Raw genomic sequence first — 26,566 nt, 5'->3', positions numbered from 1 at the left:
ACAGATTGTCCAGGCTGGCCTTGAACTCAGAGGTCTGCCTCCCTCTGCATTCAAGTGCTAGGATTAAAGATGTGCACCGCAAACACCTGGCTCACATTGTTAATTACAGTATATGTAAAACCTAATTTTGAAAAATCTAAGATCCCAAATATTCAAAAATCTGAAACCCTTAAATTTAAATTCTATTCCCTCCCCCTTTACATATGTGTATGTGTGTTCACTCACGAGTGTGCCACAGCATATGTGGCTTCTAGGGATCATATGTGCTCAGGTTTGCATAGCACATGTTTTTATTCACTGAGCCATGTCATTGGTCTCTGAGTCTGAAACTTACTGGGAATCACTGAGCTGTTCTAAAAGCTGCAGATTTAGGATTGAGGATGTTCACCAGATTTGGAAATATTTTAAAAGAAAAAAAATCAGAAATCCTAAACCTAAAATGCTTCTGGTCCAAAGAACCTTCATCCAACGATGAAGGATTCTTAATCCATACTCATCCAACGATGAAGGATTCTTAATCCATACACTGCAGGGCTCGTCTAGCTGTGAATTGCTTAACATTTTTGCTGAACAGTAAGATGGAGGTAATGTTATACCACTGTCAGATGGTGGGCATCGGCACATTATAAATTGCCTTGGCTTTCATTGGCAATCCAATGCCCTTCATTCGGTGTCTTCATCGTCTTCTCGTTACCTAGTTGCCATTTGCCTGGCTAAACCTCAGAACATATATCTATAAGCAAATTAGAAGAAGTTTGCCTTCTGACTTCAGGTTTTCAGACCGTTGAACACCAGCAGCTCACTAGGGTAACCTCCTGTCAGTCTTACAACTCTCTGGAGCTGGAGCAGCTTTTCGTTGGTGACTGGTACAGGTTAATTTGCCCCAACATTATCTAGACAAGTGTATCGCCCCAGGTGACTATCATCACTAAACATACTAACTTGCTTCCTCTTCATACAGTTAAAATCGTCAGGCTGGTATTGGAGCATCCCACTCTTTCTTTATTGTGTAGTGCCTGAATCTAAATGTTTTGTGACTTGATTTCCCTCACCACCCCCCATAATCTCTTTGTGCCCTGTGTCCTCATCAGATGGTTCCCTCTCTTACTTCTTTTACTTGATGTAACATTGAGACTTGCTCCCACAAAGAAAAGATTCTTTTCAAAAGAGCCTTGTTGATTTGGGAAGATGCGAATGTTGTCTTTGGGTGTTGCTTTATTGGGAGCTACCGAACAGAAAAGACAGCATTGTTAGTCAGATCCAAATAGTGCCTGTGTGATAGTTTCCTTGGAAAGGGGGCACTTTCTCCTCTCAGTAGTGCGTATAGCATATATAGTAACTTCTGATGTGCGGTTGTCATGGTAATGAGAACACAACGGTCCTTTTGCTCCATTTGAGTAAACAGACACAGGCAACTTAGGGAACTTTATGAGACATGAATTATTTCTGGTCCATGGCTGTACCAAGAACTGAGCACATTCTTGTTTAAACATCTTCCTAGTTATGTATTTTCTGGACTGAGCAAATGTAATTTATGCATCAGAACTAATAAGAACATGCCTCCTCTTGGAACTGCTCATCCATCTGAAATACATCTGTGTATACCTGAGGGAAAGGGAGTTAATGAATCACAAATCAAAATCATGGTGGGGGAAATTCAGTCCCTCACTCTTTCCAGAGACAAGTTCCTGATAATTGCTATTAAATGGACTGAATAATTCTTTTAAAATCATATCCTCTTCTCTTCTAAATTAAAAATAGTTAAAATATAAAATTCACGCACTGGTTTTTAAAGATTTTAGTAGGTAGCTGAATATAAGATCTGCCCCTGTCCCATTTAACTGATGGCTGTATCTTTTATGTGCATACTCTAATTATTTTCCTCAGAAATAGTCAACATTTTCACTTGTATAAAAGTCTTCTTAAATAAATATATGACTTATTTGCCCCAGTTCCTTTTCTGTGGTATATTTATAAACATCTCATTTTGCTTCTTCTTCTTCTTTTTTAAACATTTGATTCAATTGTTCTCCAATCATGACCACAGAAATGACAGGTAAATTTCACTAAAATCTATTGTAGTCATTCTGTGATGTGTTCGCTTGACCTCCGTCTTGTTTCTGTGGACCATTTGCTTTTACTGAAGGTAGCATCCATGGTAGCCTGTAAGACCTTCCTTTGACTCTCAGGCTACAGTGGCAGTTTTCTATATCAGCATCTAACTGCAGTTTCTCAAACTCAAGTCTGTTGCCATGGAGTTCTGTGATAGCAACTTCCTTTGAATGTGTTTATGTTAAACCTTGTCCACTGTTGTTGCTCCCTAGGTAAATTAATAGGATTGTGAATTGCAGAGTATCTCTGCATGATCCTGTATCTAAGAATGTAGTGGTGCTACTTTTTGATAAAATGTTTTTCCTGTTTTGCACCTTAAATATTTTGCATGTGTTTGTTTCCCCAGTAACTGATGATACAGTATGATCTTATTTGAAAATTTGGGTAAAGTTCTAGAATTATAGAAATCCCTGAAAATTTCTCTGCCCTTTGTCCTGCTGGCAATATTTCCACTGATAACCAGTGCATAAATTCATTCTAGACCCCTGTGTGCCCCTAACTCTTACCTACAGTCCAGCTCAGAAGCCACCGTTTAGCCACCATTCAGGGTGGAAGCCATTTTCTTGGAGGAGTCTAACAGTTTGGTCTCTAAGACTGAGAAGAAGACTTCACTCTTAGCATAAGTTTCCATTATGACTAGAAAATGTTCCTCTGGCCCTTCAGGTGACTTGTCAGGGTCTGCTGCATGCTTAGACACTCTGCACGTGGCCTTTGCTCCAACAATATGAAGCCAGGCCATGTCAGAAAGCAGTCATTTTCCAAAACCCAAAACCTGAGTTCCAAGCTTAGCTTTCTGATTGTAAAGTTATTTGCCATTTAGTGTGAAGTAACCAGGAGCCCAGTTCTCTCTCCACCTGCTTAGAATAAGTGAAACCATACCCTTAGAAATAAGAGGTCTGCCCCAAGGCCTTGCCCACTGATGGCATGAAGACCCTGGTGAACATCATTGGCCGGTTGTCAGTTCCCTCATAGACCATGATCCCTCCTGTTTCTGCTTGCGCTGCTTTGAATCTGCTGAGTCTGACCATTGTAATTATCCCCTGTATTCATTTTGTCAAAGTGTATTAGTGAGAGATCAATACTATGGATCAACCCATTCACTTTCTACTTGTTTGGGTGAATTGATTCCATTTAAATAAAAGGCAACCTGCTGTATAATGTTTGTTTACCCTAACCCTGGCCAAGCATCCCCACATCCTCATAGACTATGTTGATGTCATTTGTTTGATTGGAGATACCGGGGTTCTCTAGGGTTTTCTGGTATCAGCTATTCACCATTGACCTAACTGAGCTTTGTCCCACAGGACGGATGGGCGTCGTTGGTCCCTGGCTTCTCTCCCCTCCTCAGGCTATGGGACAAATACACCAAGCTCCACGGTCTCTGTAAGTATCTGAGTTTTCTTTTCATCTCACAACCACAGAACTGTATCTGCAGTCTGTGTTTCTCTCTGAGTGTTTCCCAGTGGGAAGGCCAAGATGGAGCCCACATTTCTACCTTGGTATGGGATGTGTGTCAAATGGTGGACTAACAAATGTCAGAAGGGCACACTGTTGCTGCAAGCTTCCAAACTATGGGGCATAAATTGTCCAAGGCCGGGGATGACAAGTCTGGAGGAGAGCGAGAGCCTTCCTTTTAATAGCATTTGGTGCGGTTTGGGGAAAACAACACAGCCTGATATCATGGCTTTCCTTCCATGCCTGGTGTAGTCATGCTGAAGACACCATTAAATTATGATGGACTTGTTCTTTTTCTGTGTGGTTAATATGGAAGCTTGTTTTGCTTTGTCTCTCCTTCAAAGGATGTCCCTCCCACCCTCCCCACACAGTGTCATCAATTTTTCAGTGCCCTAACAACTTTTAGAAAGGCAGGCAAGTAACTTAGTAAATCCATGGGAAGGGATGGAGAAATAGGAGATTTCTCTCTGGGAACATTTCAAACCCAGGCCTGGCAGTTACTGAGAACTGTTCAGTAGATTAGATACAAGCATTTCTGGCTTAAGCTAGAGAGTGTCTGGAACCATAGGGCTTTGGGAATCAGGTGATCATTGGGAAAGACCCAGGAGGTCCCACAGTATTCAATGAATGCCTAATGAGGGGTTCTGACTGCCCTGCATCCACCAACTCAGACTGAGTCCCCGGGACTATAGAGCCTTTTCTGATTCAGTTCCCCCCTCTTTTGTCAAAATCCAGATTTGCTGTTCAGGCATGCCTACCCGCAGCATTGTGCTAAGCATGTAGCCGCTGATTAATGCTCAAATGATAAGAAACTAAAACTTGCTAGATGAACTAACAAGTATCAGTTCCTGTCTCCCCTCCCCTTCCCCGGGGCCTTCACATTTGTGTTTCCAGAAGCCCGAGTGTAATGTTGGATTTCTGGGCACCTCTAAAACCAAATTGCTAACATCTGCTGGGCTCGTTTTACGCCCCCTTAGAGTAGTGCATGGTGATAGGTCATTTATTTCCTGTCTTCCTTCTCACTTTGTTGTGCTAGGTGAGTTTCCTGTCCATTTGCGTCATTTTTTCTGAGTAGGTTCCGTGGCACACCGGCTTTACGGCAGTAAAACCCCGGGTGTTACCAGTGGGTAAAATTGTCACTAAGTACCAGCGAGCTTTTACTTCACCATTATAGCAGTGGCCATCACTGGTTATCCCAGATGTGAAAATGTAGGACTAGATTGCCAAAATGAGTGATAGAGCTGACTCCGCGCAGAGTAATTTAAGACGGAGTAAGCGCTGTCCCTCCCTAGACCCTTGGGTGCCTGTCACTGGGACCATGCCACAAGTAAACAGAGTGCTCATTCTTAGCTCTGTGGCTTCCTTATCTACATTCATTTTAGCTTTTATTAAATTATAGCCATTTAATAATAAAAGCTGAAATTCAAGGTTTTTGACTGTAGGTTCCTTTATTCTCAACTTTATCACATTACATCGCTTTCGGTCAATGGTCATAACAACAGTTCAGGCGACAAATCTCTTTTGCATGGAAAACGAGAGTACAGAGGCACCTTTTTCTAGGAATCACGTATCATGTCGTTTTCTTAACGTGAAGGAGAAACGGTGAGGAGGGTACATTGAATCAGACCATTGGATCTAAATAATTTTTAAAATTATGCTTTTATAAGTGTTATAAAATAGGCACTGTTGAGCTCCCTAAAACGTCTGGGCTCCTTCATGCTGGCAATATATTGTGTGATGTTGCTGCTGTTTTGTTGTTGTTGTTCATCATTTTATGTATCAGAATTCTAAAACAGAGAAAATTATTTGAGGGACTGTTTACTCATTCCATTATTTTTATCTATACAAGTACAGCAAGTGGTCCAGACCCTAATGTCATGGTTCTTTTTAGGCCATGTGAGTGGCATTTCTCTGGCTTTGTGGGTGATCTGCATGAAGACAAATGTCTCCAAAGATCAAGTGTCTAAAAGAAACCCTGAGACCATTTTTATACACACACACACACACACACACACACACACACACCAAGGCATTTCTAATAGCTTTTCTCTTACACATTTATGATTTATGTATTGATGGAGGTAGGAGGCAATTATAGGTCTCAAATTCCCATTTCTTCCTTCAAAATGAAATTCTAGTTTCCATAATTTTTCTTTTTGCCAAAAACTAGGACTGTTGGATCTGGTCTATGCGCGCTGTGGTGTAGATTGGGCAGCTTTTCTCCTCGTTCATTTCTAGAAGGGACAATGGAAAACGACAAAGCTTCTGTGTTGGTTTCTGTCCTTAGCCTTCAAATATCAGCACAGTTGTGTCTGCTGGTGACTTAGAGGTTCTACCTTCCCACTCCCCAGCTGAATCACTCATATAAGTCTCATTAACTATTGGTCATTTAGCCGATCAAAAATGTACTTTTTTTTTTTTAAAAGGAAAAAGAATATAGGTTATATACAGATAAAACTAGAAGCCTTTTCAAATGCAATTCAAAAGTTCACAAATAATTGTGTTATTAGCTGAACTCCAGACCTATTCATGCTGAAGTGTAAATGTTATTATATCTTTTGGCTATTACAGAGACTGCAGAATTGCCAAGTGTAAAAAATGTTATGTTCCAAAATTAGACAGATTTTTGTCATATACAGTTAGTCTGTTCTCCCAGAGAACATTTAGTATTGTCAGTTCCTTTAGAGTGAAATTTGGTAGTGAAAATTAATTTGTGGAACTTCTGTATGCTAATATTCACATCATAATTTTTAATTTTGAAATAAGCAATATGGAATTGCAGTAGTGGGGAGATATTTCTCACCAGATAAATTATTTCCCACTGAGGGAAAGAATGAAAATAAGAGTTTACATACCCATAAATATGAGGTATGGCTGTTAAATCATACTCTTTTAGTAATAACAAGTAGGAATTTATGCATGCATATAAGGACTAGTCTTCACAAAGTGGTTATTGCGAGAGAGGAGATGTTTGAGTGATGTCCTTATGTAGAGAATGTATTTGAAGTCTAATTGCATGAAGGAAGAGTAGCAGTTTTTAGTGTAAATCTTCATTCTTTGAGAGTGGCTTTGATTTTTGGTGTAGTCAAAAGTAGTTAATGAAACACACTAGCCCCACACTGGGAGAAATAGCAAGCACTGAAATTTAGTATATTTGAAAACTTCTGTATTGTCTTGAAATTCTTCTAAAAGTGCTGAGCCAAGGAGGCTTTCTTCAACAGAGATATCTTTTGAATAAACACACGAGAGTCAGGTGTGGTGGTGCATGTTTGTAGTTCCAGTTTCTTCCAAGGCTGAGGCAGGAGGATCATTTGAAACCAGGGAAGCCAGCCTAAGGTGGCACAGTGAAAGACTGTCACACATACACACTCAGTGAGAAACACTGAGCCTGCTGCTTTTGAAAATTAGCTTTCACTTTCAGAAAGACAGTGTGACCGCTGCTCTGAACACAATAGCCCATCAGCCACAGAACCAGCAAGTCATAATCCAGGATATCAGTATTTCCGTAGCAACCTGAGTCAACATTCACTCTTAAGTGGACTGAATATCCTCCACAATTCCCTCTCAGCTCAGATGGTGCTTTGCTACTCAGAGTGACTGCTGTAAACTTAGTGGGTTTGTAGACAGAAATAAGTGTGGACACGGATTTTCCTAAGAAGATACAGATAAGGTGTGTGTGTGTATGTGTGTGTGTGTGTGTGTGTGTGTGTGTGTGAGAGAGAGAGAGAGAGAGAGAGAGAGAGAGAGAGAGAGTTTTTATTCTGTTCATTCTGTTCTTAGTTCTCTCTCTCCCTCTCTGTCTCTCTCAAGTGTATACATTTTGTTTGTTTTTAGTTTTCCCACTCCCCCCCCTCGTGTGTGTGTGTGTGTGTGTGTGTGTGTGTGTGTGTGTGTGTGTGTGTATGGGGGTGTGTGGGGGTGTGTGGGAGTGTTGGGTTTGGGCTCTTCTGGTACTAGGGATTGGGCCTAGGGCCTGTTGCCTGGCACATGTGAACTCTTCCACCACTGAGCTGCGTCCTCAGGCCCCCTGTATAAATTTCTCCCATTTTTCATTTTGTTAATTTCCTTATCTTTGCCGTTACCACCTCTGCTTCTCGATGTTTATGATTCTTTGCCCAACTTTCTGAATTGATTTAGTTCATGTGTTTTATTCCTTTTCTCATAGTGGAAGTATTTTAGGAGTGCCTGTTTACCCTGAATATAGCTTTGGTTTATCTCATAATTTTTTTCTACTGTTCTCATTTTTATGGTTTATAAAATAATCTCATTACATTATAAAAATCCCTGTCTATCTTACTGTGGACTTAGCAGGGCGTTTTATAATTTCAAGGTGCAGGGCTGTTTTCAGCTCTGGTCATTAATTTCGAGTGCCATTGCGCTGCGGTCCTTCAGTATTCGGTATTTATGGAGGGTGACTCTCTTGTGAGGACGGTTTTTCTGTCTTTTTGTTTTGTTTTGGACTCTGCTTGAACTGACATTTTTCAGATGAGTACCTTTTAAAAACGTACGCTTCTTCTAGTTGTGTTTCCTTGTATTCCAGATTTCTCAGCATCTTTTATTAGCATTGATTTACTGAGTTCACCACTCCTAAAACCCAAAGCCAACAGTTCCTTCATTGTGCAGTTCCCAAAGTCAGGTTCTTTAAAAATCTATTTTTATCTGCTTGCCTTCCTATCACATTCCAGATGTTGAGGGATGTTTGTTTTGTTTTTGTTTTTGTTTGGTTTTTCGAGACAGGGTTTTCTTGTAGCTGTGGAGCCTGTCCTAGAACTTTCTTTATTGGCCAGGCTGGCCTCGAACTCACAGAGATTCACCTGCCTCTGCCTTCCGAGTGCTGAGAGTAAAGATGTGTGCCACCACCTCCTGGCAAGGGATGGTTTTTAAGGAGTAAATCTATAGTGAGGGGTAAAGCCTCAGGACTACTGAAGCTGTTCAGTAGAGAAGGGACATTCTCCCCCTCCCATACCCACCCACCCCACAATAAGAAAAGGAAAGAAATACTCCAGAATCAAATAAAGAAGTGATATCACTCAGGAAAATATCCGCTTCTCTGTCCTTCCTTTACGCTCATAGCACACATGGGTGGCATTGGCATCAAAGAACAGCATGTGTTTATTGAGGGGGCTTTCAGTGCCTTATGATCTCACAGCGTATAATCATGTTACTTACTACAAGTCAGAGTGTTTGCTGGGAACAGCAGCAGGAGTCTCTTCAGCAAGAGCTGATCCATCATGGCAGGCTGGCTCCAGGCTTTGCTTTCTTCCTCAGGCTTTTGCTGGCGTTTATCCATCTCACGGGTTTGGTTTTCTCCCAGAAAAGAAACTGCTTTTGGGAAGCAGGCAGGTCGGGGACATCTAGAAGGCATGTTGAACTCTCAGAGCGAAGTCACTTCATGCATCTAGGTTATAGTTGCTGTCAGAGAATCAACATAAACAGTGCCTTTGCCTAGCACCCATTCATCTCTCGAGAATCTTTTTTTCTGGAGGCGGGCTGCTAACTTTACTTTGATTTCTTCCAGTCATCCTGCTCCTCCCAGGAGAAGTTGCACCAGTTACCGTATCAGCCAACCCCAGATGAATTACACTTCTTGTCCAAACATTTTTGCACCACTGAGAGCATCGCCGCTGAGAACCGATGCAGGAACACGCCCATGCGTCCCCGTTCCCGGAGTCTCAGGTGCGTAGACTTGACCCAGACTGGTATTGACTTGAACTGTTTGCTTTTGACCATGTCTTTAATTTGTATGTGTGCGCCCTGATTTGTGAATTGTCACAAATATGAGTGTAATATTCCATCAATAGATGACATTGTTAATTACCATAGACAGGCTTCATATTTCTTTTATGTTTTCACAAGAGACTAATTGCTACAAAAGCCTTGGGGACGATCTATAAAAATGTCTAGCAAAGGGAAGTTCAAGGTCAACTAGTGATGGTGCAAGAGCAGTTCATATAATCATATGAAGTGGGAGGAGTTTGCTGAAAGGAAGAAGAGAATAGATGGAAAGATATTTTCCCTAGGCTCTATAGTATAAAACCTGTCTTAGTCTTCTTATTCTGTATTCCCACCTAAGTCTTACTTTCTCCAAGATGATGAACACATTCTTAGGACTTGGTGTTTTCTGAGTTTTGTGCTTGTCAAATGCAGTCCTTTGAGTATTGAATAGGGCTGGTCTCATACCATGCTTTGATCTGTAACATGAGGGCCAGCTTGTTTGTGTTTTCTGTCCTGCCCAGTTCCCCACAGCCAGCTTGTTCCAAAGAAAATAACACAGAGGACTCCATAAGTTATAAAGCTGATTGGCCCATTAGGTCAGGTTACTTATTAGCTAATTCTCACATCTTGATTAATCCGTTTTTCTGATCTATGTTAGCCATGTGGCTCAGTACCTTTTTCAGCTGGCAGATCACATCCTGCTGCTTCGGTGATCAGGGCAGGAGTGGAAGGAATCAACTTCCTCCTTCCCAGAATTCTGCTCTCCTTGCATCATTTCCACTTCCTGTCTGGTTTTCTCATCTACACCTCCTGCCTGGCCAATCAGCGTTTATTTAAAACATGATTGACAGAATACACACAATTCTCCCACACCAGAATTGTAGGTTTCACAGTTATGTCTCCAGGTGGCAGTGTCTCCATCCAGGAGGCCTGTGCAGGATATTTGGGAAAGTGTTGTGGTGATTCTCATCGGTGGATTGAAAGCGGGGAGCAGGCCTGGGGAGAAGGAGGCATCACCATATGGTACAGGCCCATCAGCTTTGGCCCACCTTGGCCTGGGATCCCTCCATTTAAACCCTTGCTCCAGCCATTCAGTCATTGGCCTTGTCATAGCAGCCTCCTGGGAGGCCCTGTCTCCCTGGGACGTTCCTTCCCACAGCTGAGGCTAGCCTGGAAGAGAGATAGGTAGCTCTAGGCTTCTGTTGATGGCACGGCCAGCAGCTGGGCCACAGGTCTTTCCTAGACAATGGAGTCGGAGCGTTGTGTCTCCTCATCAACAACATGAGATCTTGATGGGCAGAATTGGTATGTGTTGATCTGCTAAAGTTTTATTGTTTAAAAAGATTAGCTTGCTGGGTATTGAGTTCAGCATGAGGGTTTACTAAGAAGGGGTTTCCCTCCGTATCTTCCCTTTTCATATAGTATCATAAACTAGGACCAAAGGAATCCATTCTGGATAATAAAGAATATATGAAATTGTTTTGAGATTTACAATTAAAAAATAAATAAAAACGTTGCCACTGTATCTAGCATCACCATGGTTTATTGCAGGGGTTCCACTTTTAATTCTCTTGAAGAAGTACCCAAGGCATCTGGCCTAAGCTGTATCTATCTATCCAAGAATATAGGTGCCCCCAGACTGTGTGACTACCTCCCCAGAAAGGACACAAAGTGACAACCGTAAAGAAGAAGACAACAGTTGCATGCTTCCGTTTTCATAATGCCTACCTCAGCCTCCTCAATAAATATTTGTTAGAGTGGAAAATGGATTTCCCCACAGCACCTGTGCCATGGAAGGCTCCCCGCCTCTCTGGTGGCGCGTGGCCGAACACAGGTGTATGATCGAAGTGTGAAATTGCACCGTTAAATGTATCTTGGATGTTGTCGTTAGTAGCCACCCTGTTTTGTTTGATACTGCACCTCGTTGACTGGTGGCCACAACTACACAAGCTCATGACATAATCGCACCGCAAGGCCATCTCCTGACCGAGTACCGTGACTGTAATTATTCTGTGGCATTGCACTCCCAGAGCTTACGTTATGTATCCTATCTGTGGTGTCTGTGTGAGTTGAGGTATGTATGTGTATGTGTGTGCCAATGACTGACCTTGCAGTTCGTTATCTAAGACAGCTGCTTCTCATATGAGGGTTGCATCGCACTTTTTCCGATGCAACTGGCTGTTTGTAAATAAAAGGCTTATTTCCATCTCATGCGGTGGCAGGTTTAAAAGGGTAATTTGCTTTGCTTGCAGCCCTGGACGTTCCCCCGCCTGCTGTGACCATGAAATAATTATGATGAACCATGTCTACAAAGAAAGGTTCCCAAAGGTAAATGGATGGGATTGAAGAAGCCTGGCATCTCACTGATCGGGCACCATAGGCTTTGCCTCTGCGAGACGGTTTTGTTAACACAAGTGAGGGTCCAGCCCGGTGCTTGAATTAAACAGCACCATAGCCTGCTTAGGAGGAGAAAGCAAATAAACAGATGTGAAGCGAGCAACTGCTGAGAACTCAGTGCCCTGTGTGGTGTATGTTGCTGGTGGGTACCCAGCAGCAGGGGCCCTGGCAGGTACAGGAGGAGAGGCTCTACTCTCAAAGGCTCTACACCCTTTGGACTCTGTTCCTCATCTACTACACGATTGTCAAGAGCACCTGGTTTGTTTGTTTGTTTTTTCTCAGAGGCTATAGTGTCCTGAACACTGTTTTTATTCTTTGAAACCTCCTTTTCCTTTCCCATCTTCTGTCCTAAACCTTACTCCATAGCAGTAGAGATACTTTGGCGTGTTCTGCTGCTCAGCTGGTGAAAGGGATTAGAACGAAGCCAGAGTGCAGTGTGAAGGCTTCTTGCTGGGTCCTTTGGTGGCCAGTAGCACTTCTCTGAGGGACCCCTTCAACCAACCTCAGTTCCATGCCCCCTCAGCCATGTTGCTCTGCACAGCACTTGGGCCATCACCTACTGCTTTTGTCGCTAGCCACATGAGAACAGAGGGAGGTCTTAGGAGTCATAAACAAGGAGCAGGGTACTTATTATTGGTAATGAACCTACCATTGGTGGCATTGATTAGCACTGTTTTACCTGTTTACCACGTGTCGCTTGCCCACCAGGAAAGCTGATATTGACTATGCTTAGTTAATGAGGCTCAATGTTAAGAGGAGAACAAAGGGAAGAGGAAATAATCTCTCTGCCTATGTAGCTCTTGTAGACCGGGAATATTGATTAGCCAGTAGGCAATCACAGGGAAGAAAAGGAAGGGTGGAAAAGAAATTGTAGATTTTTTTTGAGGGTATCCCCTTGGCCATGAGCTAAGGAGACAGTGTTTGCAGTCAAGGATAAAGTGCTATGTGTATATTCCTGTCACACTGAAACCTTACCAAGAAAACAAACTTTGGCTCACACTGGGTAACTCGGGCACAATCCTGAGTTTTGAATAACAACTAAAGAAATACTTTATTGTTTTGATAACCCATCTGAAGGGTCTATGCATATAGCTTGGAGTTATTTTAAGGAGCTTGTGTGGACCAGCTTATATTCAATAAGACATCAGCAGAGGGGAATCGATGACCAGAAATACACGTCTTCATTTGATACCTCAAAGGTTTATAATTTATATTCCCTTTGATGAGGTGGTATCTCCCCCTTCTTCACCCCCTTTCTCTTTATTTTTAAAGCAGTATTGGCTTCCTAATGGAAAGCACAGGAATTTTCTTTATGGCTCCTTCCCCACATGTGCACACCTTCTTGTAGTATCGTCCTCACCAGACTGGTGCATTGGCCAGTGGTTGATGAGGTTCTCAGAGGCAGCGTTAATACCCCTGGTCAACATTCACACTCATTCTTGGTGGTATTCGGTCAGTGGACTCAAACTAATGTAAACTGATGTGTGCGCGCCATGCTCATAGCATGCAGGAGGGAAGTTTCTTTTCTCTGGTGTGTGTGTTGTTATTATTGTTCTTAGAATGAGTACAGGACCTCATTCATGCTAGCCAAGTGCTCTGCCAGTGAGCTCCACCTCAGGCCCCCAAATGAGGCTTCTTTCTCAGGAGTCTGTTTAATAACTCAGAGAGGTCTGGGAGAACGGAAGAGTGCTTGTTGCGTGGTTCGTGCCTATCTCCTGGTGTTACACCTGTGTGTGTCTCCCCCCAACAGGCTACGGCTCAGATGGAAGAGCGTCTAAGGGAAATCATCACCAGCTACTCCCCAGACAACGTCCTCCCCTTGGCAGACGGAGTGCTGAGCTTCACCCACCATCAGATCATTGAACTGGCTCGCGACTGTTTGGACAAGTCCCGCCAGGGCCTCATCACGTCACGTTACTTTCTAGAGTTGCAGCACAAGCTGGATAAGCTGCTCCAGGAGGTCAGGACAACGCGCCGTGCACGCGGTTTGCTTCTGATTTGCTTTGCCTTTCTTTCGGCAAAATATTTTCTCACGAAACCATTTCCTTATGAGTCCTTAGTGAAAAAAAAAAAAAAAGTGGAGTTCACATTCCAGGAAAGCGTGCGGGGTGGGGGGGGGGGACACGCACAGGCATGCACAGCAAGTGTGCAAGCAAACGTAACCTGCTTGCGACCTACTGCGAGTTGGCTCTGGCCATTATGTATAGTAGGAGAAAGTTAATGTAATCATCTTTACGGGGACCTTGGGACCCAACAATCTGTGACTCTAGGATAAGTGGATTGTGAAGGATTATTAAGCAGCCATTCCCTACCCCCCACCACCACCACAACTTTCCCTATAAAATTATAAATTGCCTGAGTGGATGAGAGTTGCTTGATGAACCTATCTAATTTTAATATCTAAAAAAGCTAAATGGAAAATTGCTGGCTTTTACTAGACTGTGTGTCCTATTAATTAACCTGCATGTGCTGTTGGGTAGTAAATGGCAACTTCTATTTTCCTGAGTATTAGTTCTTCCCCTAACAAAATAGCCAATTTCTGAAATGACAGATAAACAGGGGGTCCCATCCGTCTAGCACTCTCATGCCTGGCTCCTGATAACACCCAGGAAGGGAAGGGAGTGTGTCGGTGGAATAGCATTAGTGTATGATACAGCTCTTCTGACTAAAGTTGATTGGCCGCAGCCTACCCGGGAAACCTATTTAACCTATATGTGGATTTATAGTGCTTATGTGTCTCATAGGGCATAAATTATATCCGTGTAAATGTAATCCTGGCAGTTGTTTTTTTCTCTGAATGACTATAAGTAATCCCACTAAACTGGAGGAAAATACTAACATCCTACTTTTGAGAAACCCATCTGTCCTTCCCCCGACACAACTGAGTTCTGGCAGGATGAGAAGATGCCTCTCTGACTGGCAGCTGCCATTTCCCTTTCTTTTCTCGTCCAAGTTTCCCAGCGGCATTTTCGCCATGGTTCTTCCCATTCCTCGCACATCATTAGGAAAGCAGTGCTCCGTAGATTGTCAGGGAGGGGGACAAACAGCTTTCGGGCTTGCTGGTACTAGTTGACTGTTTGACAACCAGTTCTGCCGTAAACTAAAGTGGAAAGGGAGGTGCATGGGAATGGCTGTGTACCTGCATATCCTGGCCATGTGCACTTGCTGGGAGGACTGCTCAGGCTGAGTCGTGCTAAGCCCACCACGGGTACACTGATGGCAATGCACGGACCAGCACTAGTCATGGACATAAGGACTCTGCAAAGCCGTGTGTTTTGGTTTGTTTTGTTTTGCATACCATAATGGCTTGCAACATGTAGAGGTTCCTAAATATTTTCTCCCCTGAATGACTTCTGAACTACTCTTATGATACTCACCGATGTCCTGTCCATAGAATCCACTTTCAGTTTACTGGAGCAGGCCCCTTTACTGCAGTGCCTACACCCATCTCATTTCCATCCCTTGATTGTTTCACTTTCATTTTGGTACCTCTCCATCCATTTCTTCCCTGTTTGTTATGAGGATTTCCTTCCCAGCTCGCATTTTCTATGAGTGAGTTTTTTTCAGTCTCACTGTGTGCCCCTGCTTCTCCTCCCTCTGCTGGTGATCTTGTTGTTTATCTTGAATGACAGTGCCTTGGACTTTAGTGGCTTTCAGTGCATATCTTAGGCCAGCAGCTTGTGGTCAGACTTAAGATTCACGTGTAACCTGCCTCTCAGAGAGCTTTGTACTTGGGCAGCCTTCCGGAGCAGTGGAGGGTAACTCCAGCGTGGTTCAAGTAACTTAGCACACTCTTAACTGGAGCTTTGAGTACTGAGGGCTTTGCCTCTGTCTTGGTTAGGGTTTCTTTTGCTGTGAAAAGACACCATGGCCATGGCAGGTGGCAGTTTACAGTGCCAGAGGTTTAGTCCCTTTATAGGGCCACCCATGGTAGCATCATAAGGACCAGCTTAGTCTTGTGTTTTCTTGTTCCTCTCTAGACAGTTCCTGATGGAGGTAGATCTGATACCCAAGTTCCTTAGATGAAAACCCCCCTATATTTTTGTTGATATATGGCAGACGTTACAGATTGTTTCATGGCAATTAAAAATAAGTCTTAGCATTTCAAGGATCTTCTGGGTGGGCGGGTGTGACAGATGAAAAGGTTAATTTTTAAGAGACATTTCTCTTTGAGCCGGAGAAGCACATATACCAGTGGCCTAAAGGTCGCTGCTGGGAAGGAGTAAGGATGTTTTCTTATGCCTCTTTACAGATACAGTTTCTTCACATCATTTACAACAATTCAATCTCCCTTGAGAGGCACATTGCCAGTATCAGCCCAGAGCCTGGAGCAAACCTGTCTGAGAGGAACATGCTCCTTCTAGGGAGAGCAGAGCTGTGGGAACATGCTGTGACCTCTCTGGCGAGCTCTTGTCCGTTCTCAGATGTGACGCTCTGAGCCCAGCAAGCCTGTCTCCTTACCGCTTTTCCTTTGGCAATCTTACGCATAACCCCAGGCGCTGATCACCCTATGGTTCGAATACCCTGATTTAACAGATGCCCTTTAAAGTCCCAGGGTTGAGGTCAATTTCAGATAAATGCTTTTATGTCTGCAGACCTCTTTTTCACTGAGGTGTGTTTAGCCAAAGAAGACACAATACAAAGGAAACTCTAGCTCTCAAATCTGGGTCACAGGTGTTTCTCAGTGGTGGCCAACACTTACAATGTCGACTCAGGGACTCTAGTGCCTTTGGAGCTGTCCCGAGAGACCAGGAAGCCACTTTCTTCTCATGCTGTGCCCCTTCGCTGGGTCTTCCTGCACCAGTTTGGTAAATAAAATGATATATAGATAGAACTCATATGTCTTGCAGTAAGAAATAGCGGATAATTGTTAGAAGTTGGGATGTGTCGTCATGTTTATGGGTTTTGAAAGGAAATTTTCAGTTTGAATTGGCCATATCCCCTTTGGGGAGGACAACGGTGTACCTCAGTGTCCTAGAGAGTCATTATATTTATAAATTCATAAGATAGCAATTATTGTAGCAACACCCCCTCCCAGTGTCACCGAGAAGTTAGATAGGCTTTTTGTATGTTTCTCAATTTATCTTTGAAGATCTGTGTTTCGTTACTGATAAACTACGAAAGGAATATGCCATGTTTCTTAGCACTCACTGTATTTTCCAAAATTCCTTTTTTTTGCATAACAAATATTAGAAGAAAATTTAAAGATTGCTTGTGTTTGAGGTGAGGGGTATTTTTTTTTCTAAAGATATAGAACATATTCTACAGTTATTTCCTCATTTTTATTTTCATGCAAGCTGTTGTTCGGATATTAGCTTAAATGCAGTATATATGTTAGGATCATTTTTCTTAAGTTTAGTCTACAACTGAAGATAGGGCTTGTCATCGGTGAATACCCTAAGCTTGATAAAAAATGTTTCTTAATGTTTCTGAAATTATAACCTATGGCACCAGAAATGCATTGGTTTCTTTTCCTAAATCCTTAAAAATGTGTATCATCAAACCTTAAAATTTCTTATATTTTTAGTTGTGAACCAGCCTTTAATGGCTGAGTGAGGGACAAAGGGGAGGGTGGAGGGGCATAAGGGAGGAAGGAAAGGGAGTGGGAAAAATGTACAGCTCAATAAGAACAATTAAAAATGCAAACAAAACAAAAAGAACCTTAAAAATTATGAAAGCCTTAAAAAATGAACATGAATGGTTTCCATTCAGATTTTTATCCTATGCCAGCCTTAATATTGTATTGTTAGATTCCTTCAAATAGTATCAAAAATGTCAGTGATAATTAACAAGTTGAGCCTTGGCTGTTGCAATACTTACTGTGTTTAGGCAACTTGTAAAATCAAATTTAACACACATTTAAGCCCATTCAGTGTGCCTGAGCTGAGTGCCTGGGTGTTATTTATTCCACAAGTGTCATGGAATCTATGTGTATGTCAGAATATAAACAATACTTCACATGTGCATTGGGACTGCACACATCCCACAGGTGATAAAATAACTAACTTGCAGGTTCATCATACTGTCTGCATAAACTACATTTCATGAGCATGTTAGATGCCCATGTTAGACGGCTAGGATCGCAGAAGCATTCCACATCTGCCTTAGACATGCACGCCTACAGTGTTGCATCGGCTGAGTCCAAGTTCTTGTCCAGCTGCCTCTGCTGGCATCCCATTCTTAGTGGGACATAAAGTTAATGTCTCCTTCATTCATGACTCATGTTAACAGGTCCTTATCCTTACATTTGATTTCTACCACACAATAAATCAAAGTTTTGCAATTAAACTTTAGCTAATAGAGCTATTTTGTAGATGTCTGATAGTGTCCATTTATGTTAGAGATAATGCTTGTTAAAAGTGTTTTTTAAGTCACTTAATTTCTGATTTAAAAGAAATTACCTAATTAGCATGCTTTGCTGATTTTCTTTCCCATTTAGTGGAGCCCTCTGTATCATTTTTCTGCTCATTGCTTTTTCATAGGCTCATGATCGCTCCGAAAGTGGAGAACTGGCATTTATTAAACAGCTAGTCCGAAAGATCTTAATTGTCATTGCCCGCCCCGCTCGGCTGTTGGAGTGCTTGGTGAGTTGCCTGTAGATGTGACTGTGCTATTTATTGTTAACTGTGGGAAGTAGCGACCATCGGAAAGCTCCAGTCCACGGGCGCTAAATAGAAAGAGACAGGAGGGCCTACAGCCTGTGAATGCTTACGATGGCATCCACATGTGGCCCGTCTTCTCTGATTCTGAGAAGGCATTCCGGCAGCGGTGTGGTTCTTAAGCAGTAGTCAGACTGTATTCTGGTCAAACCTGCAGGATGATCATAAAATCATATGCTTGACCTTACTGCAGTGTGATAACTGTATGCCACCGCTAATTTAAGCTGCTTCCTAGGCCTCATGTTTCTGGAGTTGCTAAGGTTCATCAGAGGGAAGTCAGAGACTGGTGAGCCATGCCTACAATTATCACTTTTTTGTTTTTTTGTTTGTTTTTTGTTTTTCAAGACAGGGTTTCTCTGTAGCTTTTGGAGCCTGGTCTGAACTAGCTCTTGTAGACCAGGCTGGCCTCGAACTCATAGAGATCCGCCTGCCTCTGCTCCCGAGTACTGGGATTAAAGGCATGTGCCACCACCGCCCGGCACAATTATCACTTTTAAAATGCATTGTGTTATAAATGCATGCTAGTTGACATCCCATTTGAAAGACATCATACAGATGAGGAGGGAGAGACTTTTAGACATTGGCTACTTTTAGTGTTCGTATCTTTTTGGTCAGTGATCATGTCTTCTTTTTTTCCAGTTTTTTTCTGGTTTTATGGTACTTTGAGATTTCAGTCAAAACTGTAAAGAAAGTTGATTCTCTGGGCAGAAGAATTCTGTAAGGGCCTGTTAAGACAGTAGAAACATTAACTTTAACTTCTGCTGACGACTAACGTCTCTCCATGTATGACAGCTTTTGGCATCACTCACGATACATAAGCGGTCGCAGGTGCTTTGGTTTCATCCCCACCTTAATTAGCATTCGTCACGTTTTATGAAATGGAAATATTCATAGCTCCATAAATACATAAAAGTGCCTGATGAGACACAGCAGGGACGACTTTGGGGGAAAAACACACCAAGCCGGACATGGTGACACACACACACACACACACACACACACACACCTCAATAGTCTGCTGCTCAGGAGACTAAGGTGGAAGGTTGAATATCTAAGTTGAGGAATCTGAGGCTGGCCCAGGCAACACACTGAGACCTCGGCTCAAAAAGGAGCAACAGTAATGGAGCTCAAGTTCTATTTGGTCTTAATAATAAAGACCTGGAGTCAGTTATGGGGCAAATGCTAAAAGATCATAGAAGTAAAGGAGCCAGCCACTAGAGAGACTTTTTACCTCTACCGAATGCTTAGACCAAAGGTGGCAAGATCCTGTCTCCATGAATCCTCAGTCTGAATGCCTTGAGCTCCTGTCTCCTCCTCCCTCATATTCCTCTCTCCACCCACCCATACCCCTTCCTGTCTCCACCTCCCTAGTGCTGGGATTAAAGGCGTGTGCCTCCCAAGTACTGAGATTAAAGGTATGAGCCACTACCACCTGGCTCTCTTTCTCTTTGAGACTGAATCAATCTAGTGTATACATTGCCTTGGACGATGAATAGGCTTCAACTATAAAGTGAGAATTTTGTTCTAGGTAAAGGCCTCTGCTTCCTCTCTTCATATGTAACTTTCAACCACGTCAACTTTGCTGTGAATAAGATGCAGGCAATAAAACTTCAGACCTATGTGACTCAAAAGAATATTTCCTAATCTGTGCTTGTCGCCTGCCAGGAATTTGATCCTGAAGAATTTTACTACCTGTTGGAAGCCGCAGAAGGCCATGCCAAAGAAGGCCAGGGAATCAAAACTGACATTCCCCGGTACATCATCAGCCAGCTGGGGCTCAATAAGGACCCTCTGGAAGGTGAGTGCTAGTCGGGTTGCCCTTGCCCTCTCTCTGACCGTGGCATCTAGACGAACTTCATAATGCGTCTTTACTTTCCTCATGTTGGCTATCTCTATGAAAAAGCCCCCTTGGGGGAGACCAGTTAGTATTTGAAAGACAGAACCATCATTGAGTACAGAGGAGAAATCGGACATGCCCCAGTGAGCGTCAGCTAGAGGATGGGGCTGGCCTCGCCGGACTTGAGCCCTGCAGTCCCGGGAGTGCTTGCTGTCTGCTGGAGCACGTGGATTCCATCTTCCCTGAGTCCTTCTTTTGCAAAGCTCAGTGGGCTCCCTCTGGAGAGCACTTTTAATTTTCCTAGTGTTTCTAAAAATCGTCATTCATTTAAAATTGACATTTCACTTTAATCTAGGAGTCAAGCCGCTACGGTGGATGGCTTTAAATTGAGAGCAGCATTGGTAGGTACATTTTTAGCTTACTTGTCTCAAGTAAGCAAGAAAAATCGCAATATGTACAAGAGAGCCAGTGGTCAAAAGGGAGCTCCTTTTAAAGCTTGCAAGAGGACGCATGGTTGATTCATATAAAGAGAAAAAAGTCTGTTAAGTATAGGGAATCAGACCTGTTTTGTAGCAGTTTCTCAAAATATCTAATGTTGCAATCCCCTCCCATTTCTGGTTCACAGTTATATCAGTGTTATATCCAACACTTGAGTTTTGATATGTACAGCACTTAGTCTGTGTAGCAGCTCAAAGGACTCATAAACAGCAATTGACACCCTATTTCCGGATTGTCTTCCTGGTTCATTAAAATTGAATTTGCAGTGTTTAACCTGCCCAATTGTTTGTGATGGAGGTAAATGTCGGCGCAGAGATTTTTCTCTTCTGTCCTAAGCTAGGGAGCCTTCGGCTTTCTGCCCTGCTCTTTCCTGTTCTCCCCGCTTTGTTTGCTCTTGCGGACATTGTATCTTTGCTTCTAGTGAAATGATGCATGCGTTACTGGGAGATAATGCCAGATAAATTCATACTGTACTGAAAGCGAACCACAACAGATTCATCACTTACCGAGACTGGTGGCTGCCTTTCTGAAAAGTTCCCTGGGGGGGGAGATTTTCTCCCATGGCTTTTAAATTACCATCTTTACCTTTCGGAATCATGAGTCTTCAGAAACGGTTTAAATCAATGAAATAAAAAGGGCAGATGTTTAATGGTATTTAGATGAGTTTTAAAAAAATCTCTTCAGGCATTACAAAATGATGGCTTAGCCTCCTGCCTCAAAAGCTTACTCCTGGCTCCATCCCATTACTGCCCACTGCTTACAAATAATATGGATTTCCCAGATAATAGTTATTTAGCTGAAATTCTATTTAAAACAAAACCATCTTTTAATTTTTTTTTTCTAAAACAATTGGAGAGCAGGGGCTGTCAGAGCCTGTTAGAGCGACTCTTCCCACGCCATTGCTAAGGATGCATCGGCCAGTGCCTTGTCAACCAGTGAGTCCTTTGCGGGTTTCTGCTCTGGCAGTAAATGTCACTATAGGAAGAACTTTAGCACATAAATAATGTGATGTTCTCTCATATATATATATATATATATATATATATATATATATGTAGATGTTCAAAAAAACAGTAGTGATCTTTGACACATTTGAGTTGTGTAAATTTATCTCTAGGAATTTCTTTACTCATAATTTTTTGACTCATTCTGAGAATAGTTTTTCAATATATATTTTAATATTTAAAATGTGATGTCTCCAGGTAATTTGATTACAAACCCTGAGATACTTTTGCTTCCTTTTTTTTTTTAATAACATCAAAACAGACAAAGTAGGACTGTCCTTTAGTACATAGGAGTGAGGTCTAGGCTGGGCTGTGGTCCTCTTGGGGCAAATACATAAACTACTTTGTGCCTCCATAAAATTAAATAAGTCACGGGGGGGAGAAGCACCCTTCTATAGACGTGACCTCTGTGTGGGACAGCACAGTATCTGTGTATCAAATAGAAATCCCTGTAGCTAGCTTTGCTACCCAGTACCAGATCTCATCTCATTGCTTGAGAGCCCCTCAAACCAAGTCTGAGCGTCTACGGTGCCAGTCACACTGAGGTCTGAGTCACTCCTGTGCCACTGAGAAAGCACTAGCTCTCAGCACAGTTTTACTTAGAAACTTCACCTGTACCTGAAGTGGGGACGTTAACACCACTGGCCAGCTATTGTAGGACCCGGAATTTGTACATTTTCACCTAAAGGCAGCACTCCAGCGTGGTTTCACATCTTCTCTCTGTTATGGATAATTGCTGCTCTCAGAAGACAGTTATAAGAACACAACATGAAATAAAGGCCCAGAGAGCAATCTTAGATGCTTACAAAATGGCTTAAAAAAAAACTATAACTTTTTGGTAACACATTCAGTTTTGAAAAATTAAAAATGCTTTTGGAGAAAATTCTTTCATAGTCCTTATTAATAAAACATGTCTTAAAGATAGTATGGAGATGAACATTGAATACATTAGGCCTTCTCATTTACTTACGTAAACTCAAGGATGCTCTCCAAGCCATCGGCTGAGCAATTAGACATTAGATGCCTTTGTCACTTTTAACTAGACCACCAGGGAAGTACTTAAGCTGGTGTCAAGCCTGGGCATCCAGCCCAGAATTGACTACTCTGAACAATGTAATTAATAAATAACAACCAACATTGAATGAGCACTTAATTCTTATTAGTGAATATGCTGAGAGCATTACATGCAGTGGCACGCATACTACTCAGACAAGCTCTAAGACATAATATTGCTTGCATCTTTCAGAAGAACCTGCAGCTAAAAAGTCACTAAGCTGGGAGGTGGCAGCCCAAGTATTTTCATCCCCATCCCCAGGTGCCCACCAGTATAGTGGCATTTCCATTGTATTTTAATAAATAAAGCCTGCCTGAAGATCTGAGAGGAAAACAGCCCCACTGGGCAGCCTTACAGTCCAGGTTATGATAACACACACCTTTAATCCCTGTAGTCACAATGTCAACGCACCTTTAATCCCAGTAACCATAATGACAGGCGTCTTTAATCCCATAGCCACACTAGTTGCCTTAGAAATTGGGTGGTGCATGCCTTTAATCCCAGCCCTAGAGACGATTGTAAAACAGGAGGAAACAGCTCTCAGAATGCAGTCTCAGTCTGAGATTCCTGGAGGTGGGACCACCGTTTCAGACTGAGGTCGAGGTAAGAACCAGTGGCTGGCTGTTTTGCTCTGCAGATCTTCAGGCTGAACCCCAGTTTCTGACCCGGAGTTTTTTTTAATCATGCTTCACACCTCCATTCTCACCTCCAATGAATTGTACATTCTTCGTGTCCCTGCAACCAAGAATTGTCTCCAAACTGTAGCCAGTGCATCTTTGCTGCGTGTTAAAGCCTGGAAAGGCCTGCCTCTCCTGGATTATAGACAGAACTGCTAGCTCACCCGAGGTTTTGCAAGGTAGACTGTGCGCTTGAGCCAGTGGCTGCTCACTGGAGCAGAGGCCCAGTCGCCCATGCTCCCAGGTCTGGTTATTCATAAAACTGGAGATCCAGAGAAAGTGTTATGAGAACATGCTCAAAATGGCAGCTGCCATTCTTGACTTTTGGGCTGTAGAATGCATATTGGTGTAGAGACTGAAATATTCTTTCTCTTTTTAAATAATGAGAACTTTTTCTCTTCTGTTTTTGGCTTTGTCTCCTTATATAATTTCAATGTTTTTTTTCTTTTTCCCTTTTTTTTTTTTTTAAACTTAGAAATGGCTCAGTTGGGGAATTATGATAGTGGGACAGCAGAAACACCAGAGACGGATGAATCACTGAGTGTAAGTTATCTTTCCTGATAAAATACGATGCCGGTTCTTCTGTTTCTTAGCATCTGGAGATTTTTGACTGTGTTAATTACTTTATTCCATAAATATTTATTGTCCGTGGGCAAGGCATGAGACATATAATTTTAGTGCCCCACTCCTAAGAAAAGGCAGAAATTTATAAAACGACATCATACACACCAAAATAGCAGCTGTAAAAATGAATGACATCTGGGAAGAAAAGATGGCCAAGAACTATGAGCTAGTAGATTGTTCCATGAATAGATTTCAGAGCTGGTCAGCCTCAGAAGATTTTCCAAGGGTGTGGCCATTGATCTGGAATGGGAAAAGGGGTAGGATGTAAAGGGACAGAGGCACACACCTCCAGATGCAAGGTGGATCTAGGGCTAACAGCTTAGAAGACTCCAGAGCTGGAGAACTTGAAGGAGACTAGCCAGTAGGGTCCTGCTCACATTTATCTGGTTTTTTGGTTTTTTTTGGTTTTTTTGTTTTTTTTTTAGTTTTTTGAGACAGGGTTTCTCTGCAGCTTTAGAGCCTGTCCTGGAACTCGCTCTGTAGACCAGGCCTCAAACCCACAAAGATCTGCCTGTCTCTGCCTTCCAAGCGCTGGAATTAAAGGCAGGTGCCACCACTACCTGGCAGGTTTCCCTCTTTTTAAGGGTGGTAGGAAGCCACTGAGCAATGGAGGAGAGCATGCATATAAGAGAGGAGGAAGTAAACAATAAACAGGGAGATGACCTGGTCAGAGTCATGGCTTGAAAGCAAAAGGGATACAGGGATGCCAGTTAAGAGGCAGCATTGGTGGCACTGGGGAGAGTTCCTGATGACTGGGGACATTCTCCTAAGAAGTGAGCACCCTTAGAGAAGCCAGGATAAAGCCAAGTGGGTAGGAAGGTGGGAGCATGTTCTGTAGTCTGAGGTCTGAGAACCCACATTCTAGATCCAGATTGCCTGGAGTTGAAAATGAACTACCTCTTACAAAGTGTGCATACTAGTCAGGGTACAGAGTTCTCTGAACCCAACTTCTCCGTCTGGATAAAAGCTAAATGAAGTGTTCCATGGGCAGTGGCTAGGGAAGTGTCCCCTAGTTAAGTACCAATTGACAATTGCTATGCTAATTTCATTATCATAACTGTTACATTTGATATGTGTTGAAACTGCTGTTTCTTTGAAATTTCCAAGAACCATTAAACTGGCGATTGTAGTCTGCAGTACTCAGGCTTGGAGGGAGCGTTTTCCAGTGGCAGATCCGAGTGATTTCATCATCAGTGATGGGAAGGAAGAGTTAATGAGACAAGAGGGCCTGTGCAGAGCCATCAAGTGGTCCCCAGCTTGAATTGCTTTCCGAGAGGAAGCCATGGAAGAGATGAAGTCATGATAAGATTGAGGTCCTATAGCCAGAGACTAAGAGGAAGTGCAAGAGACTGGTGGCTGTTTGGATTGAGGAGGTCAGGTAGCCCTGAGGCCAGGAACTGGTTCTATTTTTCAAGTAGAGGTGACAGGACAAGGGAAGAGCTGAAGTAGAGTAAGAAGGTAAGGAGTTGGTGTGCAAGCCTTCCAAAGATGAGCAGAGTGATGGGGGTAGAGATGCAGGCCTGACGACTTGTGTGCACCCTAACTTCATGGGTCTTCCAGAATGATGGAGAGGGAATTCTGGACTCGGTGGACCTAAGCGGCTGCTGAGATGAATGAGGCACAAAAGACTTACTCAAAGCATTCAAAGCGACAAGGTTATTCCTGTTCATTAAGCTAAACTGTGTAGAGAGCTGTCATTTAGAATGGTGGTATTTAAGCCATAGTAAGAGTTCTGGTAAACGTGAGTAGGCGTTCCACATCTAGGAAACTGTCACCTGCCATCTGTAGAGTGCCACAGAATAAAAAAGATACGATCTGGTCAGGATTGAAGAGTCCACTGAATGAAAAAGATACAGTCTGGTCAGGATTGGAGGGTCCGCATTCTCCCCCAACACAAGTGACAGCTGTCCTGACCTTTTCTGAATGGAAGCAGAGGGAAGGTATGGCGTTTTAGACTTAGCATTAAAATGCAGGACCAGGATGAAACTTAAGTTTCCAAAGCCTTCACACGTATTCTTTTGGCAACACGGGCTTGCTTAAATGAAGCTACTAGGGACTCGCTTGGAGCCGCAGCTCAGTTGCTGCTGGGGCAGTGAGATTCTTGGAGCTGGTCCCAGGTCCTCTATTGAGAACACCATGTTCTGCAGGTTAAACAGCGCCTTATGGTAATTGTCTCCAAATCGGAACTGCATTTTAACTGTTCACATTCTGTTCCCCAGAGCTCAAATACTTCTCTGAGACTTCGAAGGAAACCCCGAGAGAGTGATTTTGAAACAATTAAATTGATCAGCAATGGAGCCTATGGGTGAGTAATCCAAGCAAGGCCCTCTAGCATATTGTAATGAACCTGAGTACAACATTTGGTTTTTACTTTTACTTTATGCTTGATAGATGCTGTTCGGGGACTGGCATTTTAGAAGGCTATTTCTTCCCCCTTGGGTGTAACATGAAGCCAGAGTCACTTCTTGGTGGGAAACTGCTAGTTAGTTCCTGGCCGCTTAAGCCCAGAATAATCACACAGAGACTGTATTAAT

The 26,566-nt window shown here is 42.8% G+C and overlaps 1 protein-coding gene across 12 annotated transcripts in view; it reads left to right on the top strand.

Annotated features, from left to right (window-relative positions):
* Mast4 (microtubule associated serine/threonine kinase family member 4) overlaps window positions 1–26,566 on the top strand; it is a 582,754-nt gene that overhangs the window by 507,808 nt on the left and 48,380 nt on the right. For all 12 annotated transcript variants that reach the window (XM_087896863.1, XM_087896864.1, XM_087896866.1 and 9 more), the window contains 8 exons: window positions 3,417–3,495; window positions 9,086–9,243; window positions 11,535–11,610; window positions 13,430–13,639; window positions 18,162–18,263; window positions 20,004–20,136; window positions 23,884–23,951; window positions 26,252–26,337. In XM_087896863.1, the coding sequence (XP_087752989.1) occupies window positions 3,417–3,495; window positions 9,086–9,243; window positions 11,535–11,610; window positions 13,430–13,639; window positions 18,162–18,263; window positions 20,004–20,136; window positions 23,884–23,951; window positions 26,252–26,337 (912 nt within the window). The remainder of the gene's footprint in view (window positions 1–3,416; window positions 3,496–9,085; window positions 9,244–11,534; window positions 11,611–13,429; window positions 13,640–18,161; window positions 18,264–20,003; window positions 20,137–23,883; window positions 23,952–26,251; window positions 26,338–26,566) is intronic.

The sequence above is a fragment of the Myodes glareolus genome, chromosome 15, assembly GCF_982192425.1.
Source record: "Myodes glareolus chromosome 15, mMyoGla1.1, whole genome shotgun sequence".
Taxonomy (NCBI): domain Eukaryota; kingdom Metazoa; phylum Chordata; class Mammalia; order Rodentia; family Cricetidae; genus Myodes; species Myodes glareolus.
This window is presented reverse-complemented; position numbering and strand designations above follow the sequence as displayed.